Raw genomic sequence first — 18,482 nt, 5'->3', positions numbered from 1 at the left:
GAATGCAAGAAGTAAATTGGAAAGACATCCCTATAGCCTCTGGTCACAAAGGAACAACATTTGAGTAAAATCTTGAAAGATCAATGGGAATTCACCAGGAGGACAAAAACTAGAGGTTATCAAGGTAGAAGGAAAAACCAAAGCAAAGAAGTTAGAATACAGAAGCACTGTCAGGCCAGGGTGAAAGTTATTTTGATAGTGTAGGGGAAAAAAAAGAAATGAAGCAGGAAAGGTAGGCACCTACTACAAGCTACCACAAGAGCTGCTGCCATGAAAAGCATTATAACTAAGCTCCGAAGTCACACCACGTTAGGCAGACCAACATAAGGTGTAACTGTCCTGCCCCACGAAAAGATAAGACAGTATTTTTCATCTGTGAAAGAAAGCTGCAGCTGAAAGAGTTCCTTCTACTTGATAGTCCTAATAAATCCAAGCAAAGGAAGCTTTTAAGTTTCAAACATATCCCTATTTTATCAGAAAAAAAGAAACAAAGGGAATAGACAAGGGGGGGGTGGGTATTAAGGGAAGTAAGAATGGCCATATCACACATACTGCTTGAAGTCAAACACCGGGTAAATTTGAACCATATCAAATACAATCAAGTATTTGCCTTTGAGGAAGAGATGAAATACAATAAAATATTTTTTCTCATTACTATTCCTTTTTAAAATTCTGATTTTGGGTAGATACTGTAATTTGTCAACATCACTGTTAAAATGCTGAATAATGTTTTCAAATGAATTGCACAACAAAGACTTAAATCTTGAAAAATGACATGTTTGTAATTATTTCCCTAGGGACTTAGGAAATAATAGGATTGAAAATCTTCCACCGTATGTATTTAAGAATTTGAAGGAACTCTCGCAATTGTAAGACTGCTATTAATTTTGTCGTTTCTCTTTTATTTCATTTTTAAAAACTGTAACTGATTTCAATGTGAAGATTAGAGCTTTATGTGTATTTTAGGCTTACAGTTCAGTAGCACCTAAGTGACATATTCCCATTATTATGCAGCCATCATCACCGTCCATATCCAAAATGTTTTTCTCTTCCGATTGAACAGCAGGTTAGGGGTTTGCCTTGGACTCGACCGATCTGGGTTCAATTCCTCCGTCCCTCTCGGAGAGCCTGGCAAACTACCGAGAGTATCCCACCTGCACGGCAGAGCCTGGCAAGTTCCCCGTGGCGTATTCGATATGCCAAAAACGGGAACAACAAGTCTCACAATGGAGACGTTACTGATGCCCGCTCGAGCAGATCGATGAACAATGGGATGACAGTGACAATGATACAGTGAAATTGAAGTTGCGTATCTGTGACTCTCCATCAACCCAACCACACTGGCATCTCCCTCTCTGTGTTTAAGACTTTGACCACATAAGTGTCTGATACAGACAGAATCACATGATATTTGTTCTTGATGACTAGCCAATTTCATTTCATGTACTGTCTGAAAGGTTCATAATGGAGTGAATCACATGATAATATCTTCTTCCTTTATAAGACTGAATAATAATGATTGTATCATATGCTATATCATGTTTTACCACATATTCACCCTCTGTGGACTCTTGGGTTGCTTCCATCTTTTAGCTATTTTGAGTAATGCTGCTAGGAACATGTGCAAAAATATCTATTTAGAGCTTTGTTTTCAATTCTTTGGAGTATATAGCTCCAGAGGTAGAATTTCTGACCCATACATTTCTAGTTTTAATTTCTTTAGAAAATACCACACTGTTCTCTATGGTGGCTATAAGCTGTCATTACCCATAGTGAAGCAAGGGGGCGCCAATTTCTCCACATTCTCAACACTTGCTATTTTCTATTTATTTATAATAGACACCTAATAAAAGTGAAATTATATCTCATTGTGATTTTGTTTTGCATTTCCCTATTTATTGATATTACTGAGAATGTTTTCAGGTGTTAGTTTCTCACTTGTATATCTTCTTTAGAGAAAAAAAATCTATTCAAGTTTTTTGCCCAATTTTTACTTATGTGATTTATTGGTTTTGAGTTATAGGAATTGCTTTTCCATATTTATGATAAAAGGCTTTCTCTTTATTGAAACAAATTTTAGAAATGACCTTTTGCTGCCTTTTTTAAAATAGGAACCTTTCACATAATCCAATCCAGAACATTCGAGCAAACCAATTTGATCATCTTGTCAAACTCAAGTCTCTGTAAGTATATACCAATGGGGAGAGTTTTATAGTGAAATTGTTACATATAGTTAATAGTTCTATAAAATAAAATTTAAAGGGGCCGGAGAGATAGCATAGAGTGTAGGGTACTGGCCTTGCACAAGCCAACCCAGGTTGATTCCTGGCATCCAAGCCAAGTCAGGAGTGATACTTGAGCCCAGACCAGGACTAAGCCCTGAGCACCACCAATGTGGCCCAAAAACAAACAAAAAAGTTTTAAACATGTGTTTTAAACTAGAAACTTTATTCCCAGGAAATTAAACTCCACAAACAGACATGGTGTTTGCTAGAAAAATAGCTGTTAGTTTTCTCATATAATTATAAATTAAAAAGTAGGTAAGGGGCCGGAGCGATAGTATAGTGGGTAGGGCATTTGCCTTGCACACGGCAGACCCGGGTTCAATTCCCAGCATCCCATATGGTCCCCTGAGCACTGCCAGGAGTAATTCCTGAGTGCATGAGCCAGGAGTAACCCCTGTGCGTCGCCGGGTGTGACCCAAAAAGCAAAACTAAATAAATAAATTTAAAATTAAAAAAAAGTAGGTAATGATAAATCATTTTATATTTCTCTATAATCACCAGGAAACTGCACTGAATTGTTTGTCTTGATCTACGTAAGTTATCCTTGTATACTCCTTCCTCAGCACGAGGATTCTAAGAATTTATTACAGCCATTCTTTTTTTTTAAATAATTTATTTTTAATTGGTGAATCACCGTGAGGGTACAGTTACAGATTTATACATTTTTGTGCTCATGTTTTCCCCATACAGAGTTTGAGAACCCATCCCTTCACCAGTGCCCATTGTCTACCACCAGTAAACCCAGCACCCCTCCCACCCTCCCCAGTCCCGTCTCCCCACCCCCCACACACACTGCCACTATGGCAGGGTATTCCCTTTTGTTCTCTCTCTCTCTGATTAGGTGTTATTACAGCCATTCTTATTTCAAGATGGAATGTTCTAGATTATATAAACCCTTACTTGACACCTCCCAGAAAGTCTATGTAGGGTCTAATTATTGACTTTAAAAAACAAAGTTACATTTAGTTTGATAACTCCCTAAGACCAGAGAGAGGACTCAAAGGGCTAGAGCGCACTTTCTGCATGCAGAGCCCTGGGTACAACCCTCAAAGATGCATGGTGCCCCAGATCACCTCTGGCTTGCCCCCAAAATAGAAAAAAAAAATCCCTCAAAACAATTCCCCAATACAAAACATTGCTTGAAATTAATTATAGGGGTCCAAGAGAGCATGAGGGGCTAAGAAGTGTGCCTAGAGCTAGATTTTATTTTTTTTAATTTATTTATTTATTTTTTTTGCTTTTTGGGTCACACCTGGCGATGCACAGGGGTTACTCCTGGCTTTGCACTCAGGAATTACCCCTGGCCGTGCTCAGGGGACCATATGGGATGCTGGGATTTGAACCCCGGTCGGCTGTGTGCAAGGCAAACGCCCTATCCGCTGTGCTATCTCTCCAGCCCTAGATTTTATTTTTTAATGTTTAATTTTTGGGGTGAAAGCATGCAGTGAGAGGACCATAGTTCATTGAGCCCCAAGGTGTGTGCCTAGCATTCAGCTCACCCCGGCGTGGCTCCCATAAGCCCAGAACATAAGCCCCAGAACATCTCTGGTACAGCCTTAAGTCAAACTCCCCCTTCCCCCCTATAGCCTCTCTTTGCACCACAGGGCTCAAGCATCACCACATCCTCAAGTGCTCATTGTACCATAGGCCTGGTTGGATAATAATCACCAGGAGGGGTGTCCAGAGTTCTTAGGTACTGTGTGGGAAATAATTCCCAAATAATAAAACTTTTACATAAATTTCAAAAACATATAGTTTCTCTGTTATTGTTACATCTTCTAAGAGATAGTACTTGCTCATTTTAGTCCACCTATATTTATTGATTGGCTATTATAACAAAGCATTGTGACATAGTCACTGAAGACACAGAGTAATCAATTAAGGGAAATATATGTGTATCAAATAATCAAAAAAGAGTTCAGGAATAATGTAGGGTAGGTGAGTATGTATGTTTGGTACAGAATAAGTGCTAACTGGAAGAATTTTATTAAATTGCCATAAGTCTCTTGCATAATATGTGTTCTTTTGATAAGTGATGTTTTATTTTTAGCAGCCTAGAAGGAATTGAAATTCCAAATATTCAACAAAGGATGTTTAAACCTCTTGTGAATCTCTCTCATATGTAAGCATGTCTTTCTTGCTCTTTACTTTGATTTTAATCTTTTGTTTCCACATGTATTGTGCTAATACATCCATATTCAATATATTCAGTCTATTCAATGTATTTATAGTCTTTACTATTGTATACTTTACTATTTACTACTTTATGATGATTAAATTGCCTAAATAATAATTCACTCAAGGTATTTATGTTTGATACAATCAAAGATGTTGTTTTGAATGTCGGATAACATGAATATGAAGGTACATACTCAGTGTTTAAGTTCTCCTCAGTTCTAATATCATGCATATATTGATGTTTGCCAAATGAGTTAGCAATTTGTATAGACAATAAAAGTGTTTCTATTATTTCTTCAATAAAAGATGAAGTAATAGTTAACACAAGTGATATACAATTACAGATAATTTCCATAAAATGAGGAATGCAGTGAAAACTGCCCCTTACCCCCACTCAATATCCAAGCATAATTTGAGCAAGTCTGTATAGATAAAAGATAAACTTTGAAAAATGTTTTACTCTGTGGCCTATTTAACATTGAGCACATGCTTTAAAAACATTTGTTTTAATTAAATAAAATCTTGTATAAGGTATAAAATTATCTTCAGGCTATGGTAGTTCTCAGTAATTTAGCAGGTACCATATTAACAATCTTGAACTTTGCAATTTCCTTGTATTTTAAGACTAACATAAGATTGTCTGTGATTTTCTCCATAATTCCTGATAGAGAATGCTTATAAACATTTACTTGATAATATACATAAAGAATCCTGATTAAATTCATCAAAAGGAATCTTAGTGTAAAAAAGTATGAAACTCACAAAATCCAAAAAATAAATTTGAAGGAACAGACTTAGGAACTTAGGGAATCAAGACTACCAGTTAGTTAAATTATGGCTAATATATACATACTAGCAAAATCGTATTAATTTGCAAAAACACATAGATTTAGAAACAAAATTTAAATACTAATTTATTTGCTAAAAAATATCCTAGCCAATAATTTGTCCCTGAAGAGTCACCTACCCTGTACTATACTATGTCTGTCTTTTGACATTGATTCAGGAATTTATTTTTGTTCCTCAGTAAATGGTGCTGGTTGTGGCAGTAGGAAGTGGGGTTTTTTTTTATCAATATGGGAGGTTTCTCTTGGGGCCAGAGCGATAGCACAGCGGGTAGGGCGTTTGCCTTGCACGCGGCCGACCCTGGTTCGATCCCCGGCAGCCCATATGGTCCCCCAAGCACCGCCAGGAGTAATTCCTGAGTGCAAAGCCAGGAGTAACCCCTGAGCATCGATGGGTGTGACCCAAAAAGCAAAAAAAAAAAAAAAAAAAAAAAAAAGGGAGGTTTCTCTACAAATGAAATAATTCACTGAAACATTTATTGAACACCTGCTGAAATAAAACATTCAAATACTTCCTCGATACCGTGTGCCAAATCCAGTACAAGGGACAGAAATGTGAACTAGTAATAGATTACATTAAAAAGTTCTATGGTAAAGTAGTTGGGGCTGTAACTCAGTGGTAGAGCACTTGCCTTGCCTGTATGACACCCTGGGTTCAATTCCTGGCACTATTGAATATATAAAGTTTAAAACAATTTTTATAGTAGAAAACACATGGAAATACAAAAGAGGAAGAAGTTGCCTCTCTTCCCCTGATGGCAAAAAAATGCAAGATCAGGGTCTGAGAGATGGTACAGGAGACAAGGCACTTACCTTGAAAGTGGTCATGGCTGACCCGGGTTCGATCTCCGGCATCCCATATGGTCCCCCAAGCACTGCCAGGAGTAATTCCTGAGTGCAAAGCCAGGAGTAACCCCTGAGCATCGCTGGGTGTGACCAAAAAAAAAGCAAAAAAAAAAAAAAGAAAGTGGCCATGCCCTGTTCAATCTCCAGCACTATATGTGGTCTCTCAAGCTCTGCCAGGTGTAAGCTTCCAACAGATCTGGATATGGCCTCAAAACAAAGCCCCCAAAACACCATTAGTTGCAGCAACAATAGGACCTGTGTAACAGAATCGTTACATGAAACACTAGAAACCCAGTTTCCTTGGACAGTTTAATTCTGTTGGTCATATGCTAACCGTTTAAGACATATTTAACACTAATATATTATGTATGCTTATCTGCTATTCTCACCCACACATTCTCTTATCGTGAAATCAATTTTATAGAATTAAACATTACTTAAAAACTTCAGTACCCCTAATGTTTTATATTCCTCTTAGTCTCATAATAAGACATGTCCTTGCTGCTGAGAAAATATTACTTGTATCACTTGTCATCCCGTTGCTCATCCATTTGCTCAAGCGGGCGCCAGTAATGTCTCCATTCATCCCTGTCATGTACTACTGTAGCCCGATGGCGTCTGCTCGCTCCAGGAACACGAAGAGCCTCAAACTGCTTGTTCGTGGTCTTGACAAAGAAGTCCGACCATCTCGTAGGTGGGCGGCCAGGCGTTAATATAAAAAATAAATATTAATAGTGACTTAGAATTTAATTTAAAATATTTTTCCTTCTCTTTGTACATCAGATATTTTAAGAAATTCCAGTACTGCGGGTATGCACCACATGTTCGCAGCTGTAAGCCAAATACTGATGGAATCTCCTCTCTAGAGAATCTCTTGGCAAGCATTATTCAGAGAGTATTTGTCTGGGTTGTATCTGCAATAACGTGCTTTGGAAACATTTTTGTCATTTGTATGAGACCTTATATCAGATCTGAGAACAAGCTGCATGCAATGTCAATCATTTCTCTTTGCTGTGAGTATCTCTAACTGGAGAGGCATTATTGTTTTAAAATATATAATATCAATGCTGTCAGAGAATACAAAACAGGAGCCAGAAGGATAGTACAGTGGGTAAAGCACTTGCATTGCACGTGGCCAACCCGGCTTCAATCTCTGGCACCCCATAGGGTTCCCTGAGTACCACCAAGAGTGATCCTTGAGCACAGAGCCAGGAATAAAACCTGAACACAAAGAAGTGAAAAGGAGGAAAAAGAATAAGAAGAAGGAGAGGGGGAAGAAGAGAGGGAGGGAAGAGGGGAAGAAGGAGGAGGAAGAGGAGGAGGAAGAGGAGGAGGAGGAAGAGGAGGAAGAGGAGAATCATGAGAATTTTTTTTAACTTTCTCCATTAAATTGTTGATGTGAATTCCACAAAAAAAAAGGCAAGAAACCATGACTAATGTGTTTCAAATGGCCTGTCATTTATCCATATTCCCTCAAGCAAACCTCAATCAACACAATGTTCTGCTGTTTCATGTGTTCTGTTTGATGTCATCCTTCCCTTTTGTAAACTAAATTTTCATTACAAGTTATCCAACAAACAAAACTCAGATATTGTCTTTTATATGGGTGTCTACATATTTTTGAGTACTCTCAATTTACTTGATGAAGACTAGAATGTGACCAGCGTTTAAGGAGAGTGTGTCAGTCACATGATTGTATAGTGACATGATTTTAGGAACTTTGTGTAAAATGCTTTTATAAGGTAAAAAAAATCTCACTCACTTTGATATTTGCTTTGAAAGTGAATGCATCAAAAGCAGAGTGTCTAGCTCAGTGGAAGGATGCTTGTCTAGCATGAGTGCTGCCCTGGGTTCAATTCAGTCAAGGCATGGTCCCCCAAGCATTGCTGGGAGTGACCCTAATTACTAAGCTAGGAATAGCCCTTGACCACCATGGGGTGTGGTTCAAAAACAAAACACAAACTAAAAAAAGTAAGTACACCAAGCACTAAGTAATGGATGATGTTGACAACTAGTTTGGGGAAGATGAGAGAACAGTTTGCTTAGACCAGATCGAAGGAAATAATTATAGCCATCCTAAATTGCGCTAAGAGCATGGTACTTCACAACTATTCCTCTATTCTAGGTTACAGGCATCAATGTTAATAATCATTACTTCACTATAAAACTTTTGAATTACTTCTTCTAGGATTTTGGATAATATCCTTAGCTTGTTAAGCTAGAAGAATTTCAATGGATGATATGAAATAAATGACATCCCCATCTTGCTGTTGGATGGAATTACATTTTTTGTCATTTATTCAACACTTCTAGTAGCCTCACTATCTGACAGTTTCATATATTAGATGGAAAAAGAGAAACAATTACTATGTAATTGGTTATGAATGTGCTATAGGAGTGATTATCAAAGAAAGTTGATAAAGAAGTTCTTTCTCAAAATGTTCAGCATGGGGGAAGGTGGAGCAATAGCACAGTGGGTAGGGCGGTTGCCTTGCGCGGCCAACCCGGGTTCAATTCCCAGCATCCCATATGGTCCCCTCAGCAGTGTCAGGAGTAATTCCTGAGTGCAGAGCCAGGAGTAATTCCTGAGTGCAGAGCCAGGAGTAACCCCTGTGCAGAGCCAGGAGTAACCCCTGTGCAGAGCCGGGTGTGACCCAAAAAGAAAAAAAAAAAGTTCAGAATGAAAATTAACCAACCCCAAAATTAGAAGAAACTAGTTTTTTTGTTTCTTGTTTTTATACTACTATAGTAGTCATATTACTACCAATTATTCTATCAGATCTATTTGGTTCTCAAAATATGTGAAATTTACTTATTTTTCTAGGTGCTGATTGCCTAATGGGAATATATTTATTTGTGATTGGTGCTTTTGACCTGAAGTTTCGTGGCGAATACAATAAGCATGCGCAGATCTGGATGGAGAGCATTCATTGTCAGCTGGTGGGGTCTTTGGCCATTCTCTCCACGGAAGTATCAGTGCTACTTTTAACGTTTCTGACACTGGAGAAATACATCTGCATTGTATATCCTTTCAGATATTTAAGACCTGGGAAATGCAGAACAATTACCGTTCTAGTTCTTATTTGGATTACTGGATTTATAGTGGCTTTTATTCCCTTCAGTAATAAGGAATTTTTCAAAAACTACTACGGCACCAATGGAGTGTGTTTCCCTCTTCACTCAGAAGATGCAGAAAGCATTGGGGCCCAGATTTATTCAGTAGCTATCTTTCTTGGTAAGAAACTCTCTATTATTCATTCTTTCATTCCAGTGTTAGAATAAAGCATGAATTAAACTATACCTTCTAATGTTGACAGATTTTTTTTTTTTTTTGCTTTTTGGGTCACACCTGGCAATGCACAGAGGTTACTACTACTGGCTCTGCACTCGGGAATTACCCCTGGAGGTGCTCAGGGGACCATATGGGATGCTGGGAATTGAACCTGGGTTGGCCTAGTGCAAGGCAAACGCCCTACCCGCTGTGCTATTGCTCCAGCCCTGTTTACAGATTTTTATCAACTATTCTAACTTCTTTTGCTCATTGATATTGGGGAGAATTCTCTTAGGATCCCTGAGAAGGATTTGCTTTGCTAAATTTCCCCTTTATCACATTTATTCCAACTTGATAGAATTCAATAAGAAACAAGATACTACACACTTGTGTCTCATGCAGTTATCCTAATTATGCTTAACAAGATATGTTTTAACAGTTGCCTTGAACAAATTCAAATGAGTCACATATAAGTCTTTGAGTTCAAAGTAGAAACACAGTGCTTTTCTTTAAAAATATTCCCAGGGATAAAGCAAAATAATTGAATTATGAAAAAAACTCAAGAACAAACTTAACAGGCCTAGGATAGTCAATTAATCACAATAATTTTAATTTAGTTTTAATATCTACTTTATAATTTCATTTTAATTCATCATTCAAAATCAAACATTTCCTCATTCTTCATTCAACAATATTTCAAAATTTAAGATTTCATTGACTTTTGGGTAACTCTTGTGAAGAACAAAATACAAATTTTGTTTTCTTTGTGTCCTCTCCTTAATAATGGGCAGTCAGGGATGTGCTGTGTTTGTCTTTAAAGAATGCTCATATACATAAATAATCATATTTGTGTCCCACATAGGTATTAACTTGGCAGCATTTATCATCATAGTTTTTTCCTATGGAAGCATGTTTTACAGCATTCATCAAAGTGCCATAACAGCGACTGAAATACGGAATCAAGTTAAAAAAGAGATGATCCTTGCCAAACGGTTTTTCTTTATTGTATTAACTGACGCATTATGCTGGATACCCATATTTGTACTGAAATTTCTTTCATTGCTTCAGGTAGAAATACCAGGTATAAACTTTTTTTAGAAAAAAAACTTTCATTAAGGAATAATATATCTGCTTCTACCATGTTCCTTTAAAAAATAAAATTAAGAGCCTGAAGGATTACTTGTTTCAAGAACTATACATCAGAATTATATTTACTTCAGGCTCTATTCATCAATAGAATGTTTGCAGGGAGAAAACTGGTCAGCTCTTTTTTATAAATATAACACTGGAACAAAAATAAAAAGAAAGAAATAGATTGATGTGGTTGACATTCAGAAAGGAAAAGAAGTCAAAATCACTATCAGGTGTAATTCCTTTGCTTTTCTAACGTATAAGAAAATTTTCTTCCTGGAGTCCATGGCAATTTAAAATAACATTATCCCAGGTTATGAGAGATGATAGACACAAACACTCTCGATATTTAAAACTAATGTGCAATGTACTCATTAAGATGGCTACTATCAAAAGCATAAAATAATTATTTGAAACTGAAACTTATCAAATTTTAGAGAAATCGAAACATTTTGTGTATCAATTAAATTATAATAAAAATCTGGATGTCTGATATCACTTTATATATTATAGTGATTTTTTGTTTTCATTTCTGTTTTTGTTTTTGTTTTTTGCCATCCTAGGAATCAAATCCATGACCTCACACATACAAAGGAGGCACTTGACCCTGAACTTTATCCTTGGATATTGTAATTTTTAATATCTTGGGTTATCCAGTGGTATTTTAATTTAAATAAATAGCTAATAAAAAGCCTTAAATATTTTTCTGTCAGCCCCTCACACGACTAGAGGCATAGATCCTGGATACTTCAGGGTGCATCCCAGCACTCTCATAATAAATATTTTGTTGTTGTTTTGCTTTTTGTTTGGGGGCCACACTCAACAATGCTCGGGGCTTACTCTGGGCTCTGTGCTCAGGGATCACTTCTCATGAGCCTTGAGGGACCGTATCTGGTGCTGGGAATCAAACCTGGATCAACTGTATGCAAAGCAAGCACTCTACCTATTGTGTAATCGTGCCAGCCCTCCGGTACAAAAAGTTTTGAAAAAAAATTAAACACTTTTCTATCTTGAACTACAAGCATCCAAAAAAAGACTATTTAAAGACAAATCTATATATTCTCAGAAATACTAATGTTCGATCTGATAATTAAAACAAAAAATTTCCTATAATGGAACCATATCATAATAATAGCCACTCATTGGGTAGAAATCATTCACTACTAAATATTTAATGAATATTTACTTAGAAACATAAATGTTTCTAAGGAAATACTTTTGTCGACATATTCAAGGAAAGTTTCTTAGTAAAGAAGCTGTTGTGGGCTTTGGGGAGGCAGCACCACCATCACCCTTAAACCCTTGCACTCTGGAAGCTGTCCTGAAAATGCATATAGACTTGATACTGAATTACATCACATCAAAGTGAGAAAACAAAGAGTCAAAAGGTTCTAGGGGAGAAGATAGGAAAGTGAGTTTTTCTAACTTGCAAATTACCCTTGAACATGAAACTATTTGATGTTTCTCTTCCAGGTACCATAAACTCTTGGGTAGTGATTTTTATTCTGCCTATCAACAGTGCTCTGAACCCAATTCTCTATACTCTGACTACAAGACCATTCAAAGAAATGATCCATCAGTTTTGGTATAACTTCAGGCAACGAAGATCTGTTGACAGCAAAGGAAGTCAGAAAACATATGCTCCGTCATATTTCTGGGTAGAAATGTGGCCACTGCAGGAGATGCCGCCTGAGTTGATGAAGCCAGCTCTTTTCACAGACCCCTGTGAATTGTCTCTGATTTCTCAGTCAACTAGACTCAATTCCTATTCATAATTGCCTCTGGGAACCATTTCTTCCTAGAGAATATTGTGGCATGCTTGCTAATGGAGTTACTGTTATAAAATGAATACCACAAGATGAATAATTTATAAAAATAACTAAAATAAAGTAGCTTGTAACATGAGATTATTTAGGAGGAATAAAAGTGACTGATGCCCATATCGTGAGAAATAAATTATAATGATGTGTATATATCATTATACATATTTTGCTTAGAAAACTTAGAAAAATGTCCTTCAGTCTCACTATTCTTTTACGAGGTATTTATTGAGTGCTCATTTTGTGCACAGCATTTTGGTAAATTCCTGAAAGGAGACAGTACAGAGCGTTTTCAATTTGCAGTGCTAAGTTCTATTTAACAGAAACAGTATATATAACATCCAATTAATTGTAGCTCTTACCTTAAGGTAGAGTTTTGTGTATCAGCAAATATAAAAATAATAGGAATTTCCATACAGTTGTAGAGAACAAGCACCATTAACGTGTCCATTTTGAGACTTGTTGTTACTGTTTCTAGCATATCAAATATGCCACGGGTAGCTTGCCGGCCTCTGCCGTACAGACTCTCGGTAGCTTGCCAGGCTCTCTGAGAGGGGCAGAGGAATCGAATCCAGGTCGGCCAAGTGCAAGGCAAAGACCCTACCACTGTGCTATCGCTCCAGCCCAATGACTCAATATAATAGTATCATAAATGTGATGCTGTTTTCAAAATACAGATATTCCTGAGAGCCAAAACAACACATTTATTTCTATTAAAAGAAGATGCTCTGGTGTAAATTTGAAACAGCACTACTCTGTCACTTTCTGTCTACTTGTCTCTTTTGCTTTAGAAAAGCACCATCATATGAGATTGAAAAAGGTTGAATGAATCAGCTAGAATGAAAGACATTCAACTAAATGAAATAAAACTGAGAATCAAATAAAAATAAACCCTCATAGTTACATCACATTTGTTTACCTTGTTGGTTTTCAAAAACAAATAGAGAAAAAAAGACTTTTTGGCAGATAATACTGGAACAACCAGAAATTTGGGTGCAAAAGAAGTTGCAGCCCTTCTTTATATGAGATATAGGAATTAGGTCAAAGTGAATCAAGAACCTAAATATGAGACAAATCTCAGGAGAAAAGTAAATTTTCGTAGGTAAAGTTTGAAAACTCTTACTTAGAAAGAACAAAACTGAGGCTGGAGTGATAGCACCGCCGGTAGGATATTTGCCTTGCACTCGGCCAACCCATGTTCCAGTCCCAGCATCCTATACGGTCCCCTGAGCACTGCCAGGAGTAATTCCTGGGTACAGAGCCAGGAGTAACTCCTGTGCATCGTCGGGTGTAATCTAAAAAGCCAAAAAAAAAAAAAAGAAGAAGAAGAAGAAGAGGAAATAACAAGACTATGAGCAACAAAATGGAAGGTATTGAATTTCACCTAAAAATTTAAGTGTGTTTATCAGAAGGGTTTTTTTGGTCATTTTGTTTTAAATTTATATTTTATTGAGGTAAGATTGACTCACAATGTGCAAATGTTTATGTTTTGGGGTGCAGTGTTATCATACCATATTCAAGCCTGATGCATCCGTGTTCCTCCACAGTCCAATGGACCCTCTCAACTGCCCCACACCACTCCTTGGGAACCTCAATTCTGTGATCAAAGACTTGTTTTCACTGAACATTATCTCTCCAAAGAGGATTATTTTAAAAAAAGTGAAAAAAGACAACCCACAAAATGGGCTAAACTCTCTGTCAGTCATATATCTTAGAAGAAAATCTATGGATAACATTATAGACTTAATAGTTGTCATAAATAAAGAACTACAATTGTGCAACAACAAAAATTAAAATTAAAATAGCAATTCAATTTAAGGGATCTGGGATAGCACAGTGGGGGTGCCGGGTGTATGTGTTGGGGGGGGTGCCTAACTTGCATGTGGGTTTCCTAAGAGCCTGCTGCCAGCAGCACTGCTGTTTGGGGTCCCCACACCATGAGAGAGTTCTGAACTCTGGCAAACCTGCAGGAAACACAGATAACATGTGGAGGCCCAGAAAGAATCACAACTAAAAACTACACAAGCACTGCTGTCAAAAGTGCATCCCCTGGGACCACAGGAAGCCCTCCCCCAATAGGCATTACAATCACAACGTGCACCGGGCACCACCACAGAATTAAGTGTGACACGGCCTCCCGCCCCATCCCCCCCCATCCTCAGCAGGTATGTGTATAGACACATGTGACCACCAGCAAGTACCCTGATTGACTATTTGAGCACCGCAAACAGGTATGTGTGCAAACTCCAGTCACTGCAGTAACTGCAATGCAGGGAAGAGAAAGGGGAAGTCATAAATTATAGTTGAGAAAAGGCTTTGGACAGCTGTTTTTTTAAAGAAGATACATGAAGAGGCTAAATATCACTAAGCCCACAATGATAGTACTTCATACCTACTAAGAGAGCTGTAACAATTTTAAAAAAGAAAAAAAATGTTGGTGAGGAGTATATTTAAATCTTTCTTCATGCTAGTGGGGATAGAAAATGATAGAATAACTGTAGAAACAGTTTGGGGATTTATCAAAAGTTTATCACAGACAGTGATTTTTGCCAGCTAGTGATTTCACAGTACTGTGATTTTGCTCACACGGGAAAATTAGATGAGCAAACTCCTAAAAACAAAAAATAGGCTACTGGGGAGTTGATGAAGTTGGGAGGGAAAAGTCTCAAAGACAATCTTCTCAGTGGGATAATGGTTCTGGAAAATATTTGATGATTGACAAACAATTACGAGATTATTAAAAGTCATCAAACTGCAAACTATTACTGTATATTTTTATAATTTAAGCTCATTTAAGTTCTATTTTCATTGACTTATCCTGGATTTACATTATGGAACTTGAGTTTAGATTTACAGAGATTCTATGCTTTTCTACCACAAAAATAAAATAGTCCTCTACCCATTATTCCTATATCCTTCCTTCTTTCCCTCCAATAACCACCATATTCCACATGAATGAAACCATCTAGTAGCCTTTGACTTCTTTATTTCACTTGGCATAATCACCTAGAGATCATTCTATTGTGTTCAAATATGATGACAGCTAGTCATCATATTTAAACAAATATGATGCAAATATGATGAAAAAATGACAGCAAGTCATCTTGTTGTGTGGCAAAGTAATATTCCACTGCATATACATACTGCATCTGTTCATCCATATGCCCATGAGTGTTTAGGTTGATGTTAAGATTTTATGATTGTGAATAATTCTGCTATGAACATGAAGATGTGAACATTATTGTTTCCATCATCTTAAGATAAGTCTAAAATATATTGGGTCATATGAAAATAAAGTGTTAGGACTCTCCATACCGTTTTCCAAAGAGGCTCACCATGTTACTTTTTCATCAACAGTGCATCACAATTCCCTCTTCTTCATTTGCCATATTTTCTCCTTTTGACACAGAAAAAAAGAAACCTGCTCACCAGTGTGAGGTGACGTCACATTGGGGTTTTGATTAGCATTTCCGTAATAAATGATGCCACTTTGTCCTGTCCCAATGGCCATGTCTCCGGAAGTGTTTTTTGAGGTCTTTCAACTATTTTTCAGCCAAGTTACTTGCCTTTTTGTTGTGTGTATTTATCTTAGGTATTAACTCCTTGCCAGGTGGTGTGATGTGGTACTATCTCCTCCCAATAGCTGTGCTGAATGTTTGGCTCTGTGATAGCTTCTTTACCTGTGCAAAAACTTTGTAATTGTAAGAATTTACCTTAGTTCCTGCTTATGTCTTCCTAGACAGTGGATTTAAGTCTCCAAATACATCTCTGATATTGAAATTCTGGAGTGTATCATAATTATCTTCTGTGTATGTTATGGTTTCAAGTTTAATATCAAAGCTTTTAATACATTTTGTTAGTTTTGCACATGAAGCCACTTTCCTGAAGACACGTTCCCCCTTGTATTTCTTTGCTCCTTTATTGTAGATTTAATCAGGGCTCCTGAAACATTTCCACTAAGACCCCTTTTTTCCCAAAAAAAAATTTTGAAATGACCCCGGATATATAAATATAACAAATCAAACATTGACTGATACAAATTTTAGGAAAGAATTTCACACACACACACACCACACCTATTTATGTGACTCCTCACCCCACCAATAGGGGGTCACAACCCAGAGTTTAAGCAGTTTGGATTAGATGTCCACATATATGTGGATTTATTTCTAGACTCTTCCAAACCATTAGTCTATGTGCTTTTTCATTTCAATATTATTTAATTACTCTTGCTTTGTAATAGTTTCAAGTTAGGGAATTGTCTTTTTTATTCTCTTCTCTCAGAATTGCTTTGGCTGAGTCAGATCTTTGGTGGCTACATACATATTTTGGAATTGTTCTATTTCCTTTGAAATTCTATATCATTTGTCCCATTTTCCAAAGGATAAAAAAACAGGAGTTACATTGTACCTATAGTTTTAGCTAACATGGCCTTTTAAGTTTTACACTTCCAACCAGCCAAGAAAAAAGGTAATTATTTGCATGAAAGATGATGAATGGTTTTATTCTCTTAAAACTATTTATTTCCTATAATTCATTTAATTTATATATGTGCAGAAATGTAATAAGGGCTAGAGATAGTACAGCAACTAGGGCATTTGCCTGGCACACGGCCAACCATAATTCAACCCGTAGGGTCCTGTATGGTCCCCCAAGCATGTCCTGAGTGCAGATCCAGGAACGAACCCTTAGTATTGCAGGGTATGATCCAAAATCCAAAAGAAGAAATGTAAAGACTTGTGTGTTGATTTTTGCATCCTGTCACTTTATTAAATGCATTATTTAGTAGTTTTTTCAGAGGAGTCAGGATTTTCTATATCAAATAATATTTTATTTTCCAATTCAGATCCCTTTCTTTTTGTTGCCTAATTGCTCTGATTAGAACATTAGAACAAAAAACTTATGCTGAATAGTAATAGTGGGCTGGAGCAAAAGCATAGCGGGTAGGACATTTGCCTTGCATGCAGCCGAGCCAGGTTCGATTCCTCCATCCCTCTTGGAGAGCCCGGCAAGCTACCACTAGTATCTCACCCGCATGGCAGCGCCTGGCAAGCTACCCGTGGTGTATTCAATATGCCAAAAACAGTAACAAGTCTCACAATGCAGACGTTACTGGTGCCCACTCAAGCAAAATGATGAGTAAAGGGATGACAGTGATACAGTGATAGTGAGAGTGGACATTCTTATCTTTTACAAATCTTAAAGGAAAAGCTTTTAATGTGTCACTATTAAATATGTTGTGTATTTGTCATAATCTGATTCTTGTGTGTTGAAGTACTGATGTATATTTTGCTATCTCCCATGAATTTAACGGTATGTGATTTTTATCTAAAATCGCTAAAAGAAAAATATTCCTTAATTCCAGAATGCAACTTCTGTATTTACATGTTTTAATCTAGAGAGATATAGTTGTGATAGACTTATATTTATCTTGTTTGCACAACCAGCAAGTTCGTAAATACTGACTAGTTATCCTTCTGATATCTAACTAAGCTACTTAAGTTTTTTGCTTTCATAGTTTGAAAATCTTGAACAGGAATAAAATGGTTTTGGGTGTTTCAAACACACCAAAGTGAAACAAAAATACTGGAATAAGAAACATGTTTGAATATATAGTTGTATTCATTGTTTTGAAAATAAATTACCTGAAAGTAAATTCTATCAAACGCATGTACTGCATTGAGTCCTTTCTTTCCTCTCTTGGGATACTACATTTTACAAGAATGCAGTATACTTCTAACAAACTTACAATAATCAACTCTACAGTAATCATAGATGAGAGAGACAACACTTGTCTACAAGAACATGACCTTACAGAAATGATTTGGCTTTCTGTCTTCTCATTCCACATGCTTCCATACTTATAGCTTGCCAGAGTCACTTCAGTTGAATTTAACTTGGCAAGCAATTGCTAATATGCCACATAAGTAGCTACAGCTAACTTCCCTGGAGGTGCAAATGAAGCATTACGTTAACTCAGAATATAACTTGGGTCCAAAATTCATGGATCATACTCCAGATCCAACACATTCCCTATGTCAACTCAAAGCTATTTCTTTTTTTTTTTTTTTTTTTTTTTTTTGCTCACACCTGGCGATGCACAGGG

General features: G+C 36.9%; 1 protein-coding gene across 5 annotated transcripts in view; it reads left to right on the top strand.

Moving 5' to 3' along the window:
* RXFP1 (relaxin family peptide receptor 1) overlaps positions 1-18,037 on the top strand; it is a 106,774-nt gene extending 88,737 nt beyond the window's left edge. For 2 of the 5 annotated variants that reach the window (XM_055144908.1, XM_055144910.1), the window contains 8 exons: positions 798-869; positions 2,112-2,183; positions 4,336-4,407; positions 6,762-6,848; positions 6,938-7,167; positions 8,979-9,389; positions 10,288-10,506; positions 12,030-18,037. In XM_055144908.1, coding sequence (XP_055000883.1) covers positions 798-869; positions 2,112-2,183; positions 4,336-4,407; positions 6,762-6,848; positions 6,938-7,167; positions 8,979-9,389; positions 10,288-10,506; positions 12,030-12,331 — 1,465 coding nt within the window. In that variant the 3' untranslated portion in view covers positions 12,332-18,037. The remainder of the gene's footprint in view (positions 1-797; positions 870-2,111; positions 2,184-4,335; positions 4,408-6,761; positions 6,849-6,937; positions 7,168-8,978; positions 9,390-10,287; positions 10,507-12,029) is intronic. The other 3 variants (XM_055144909.1, XM_055144912.1, XM_055144911.1) reach the window with 3 other exon arrangements.
* The last annotated feature ends 445 nt before the right edge of the window (positions 18,038-18,482 follow it).

Source organism: Sorex araneus, chromosome 7 (genome assembly GCF_027595985.1).
Source record: "Sorex araneus isolate mSorAra2 chromosome 7, mSorAra2.pri, whole genome shotgun sequence".
NCBI classification, from domain to species: Eukaryota; Metazoa; Chordata; class Mammalia; order Eulipotyphla; family Soricidae; genus Sorex; species Sorex araneus.
The sequence above is the reverse complement of the archived record's forward strand: the minus strand, read 5'-3'. Positions and strand labels throughout refer to the sequence as shown.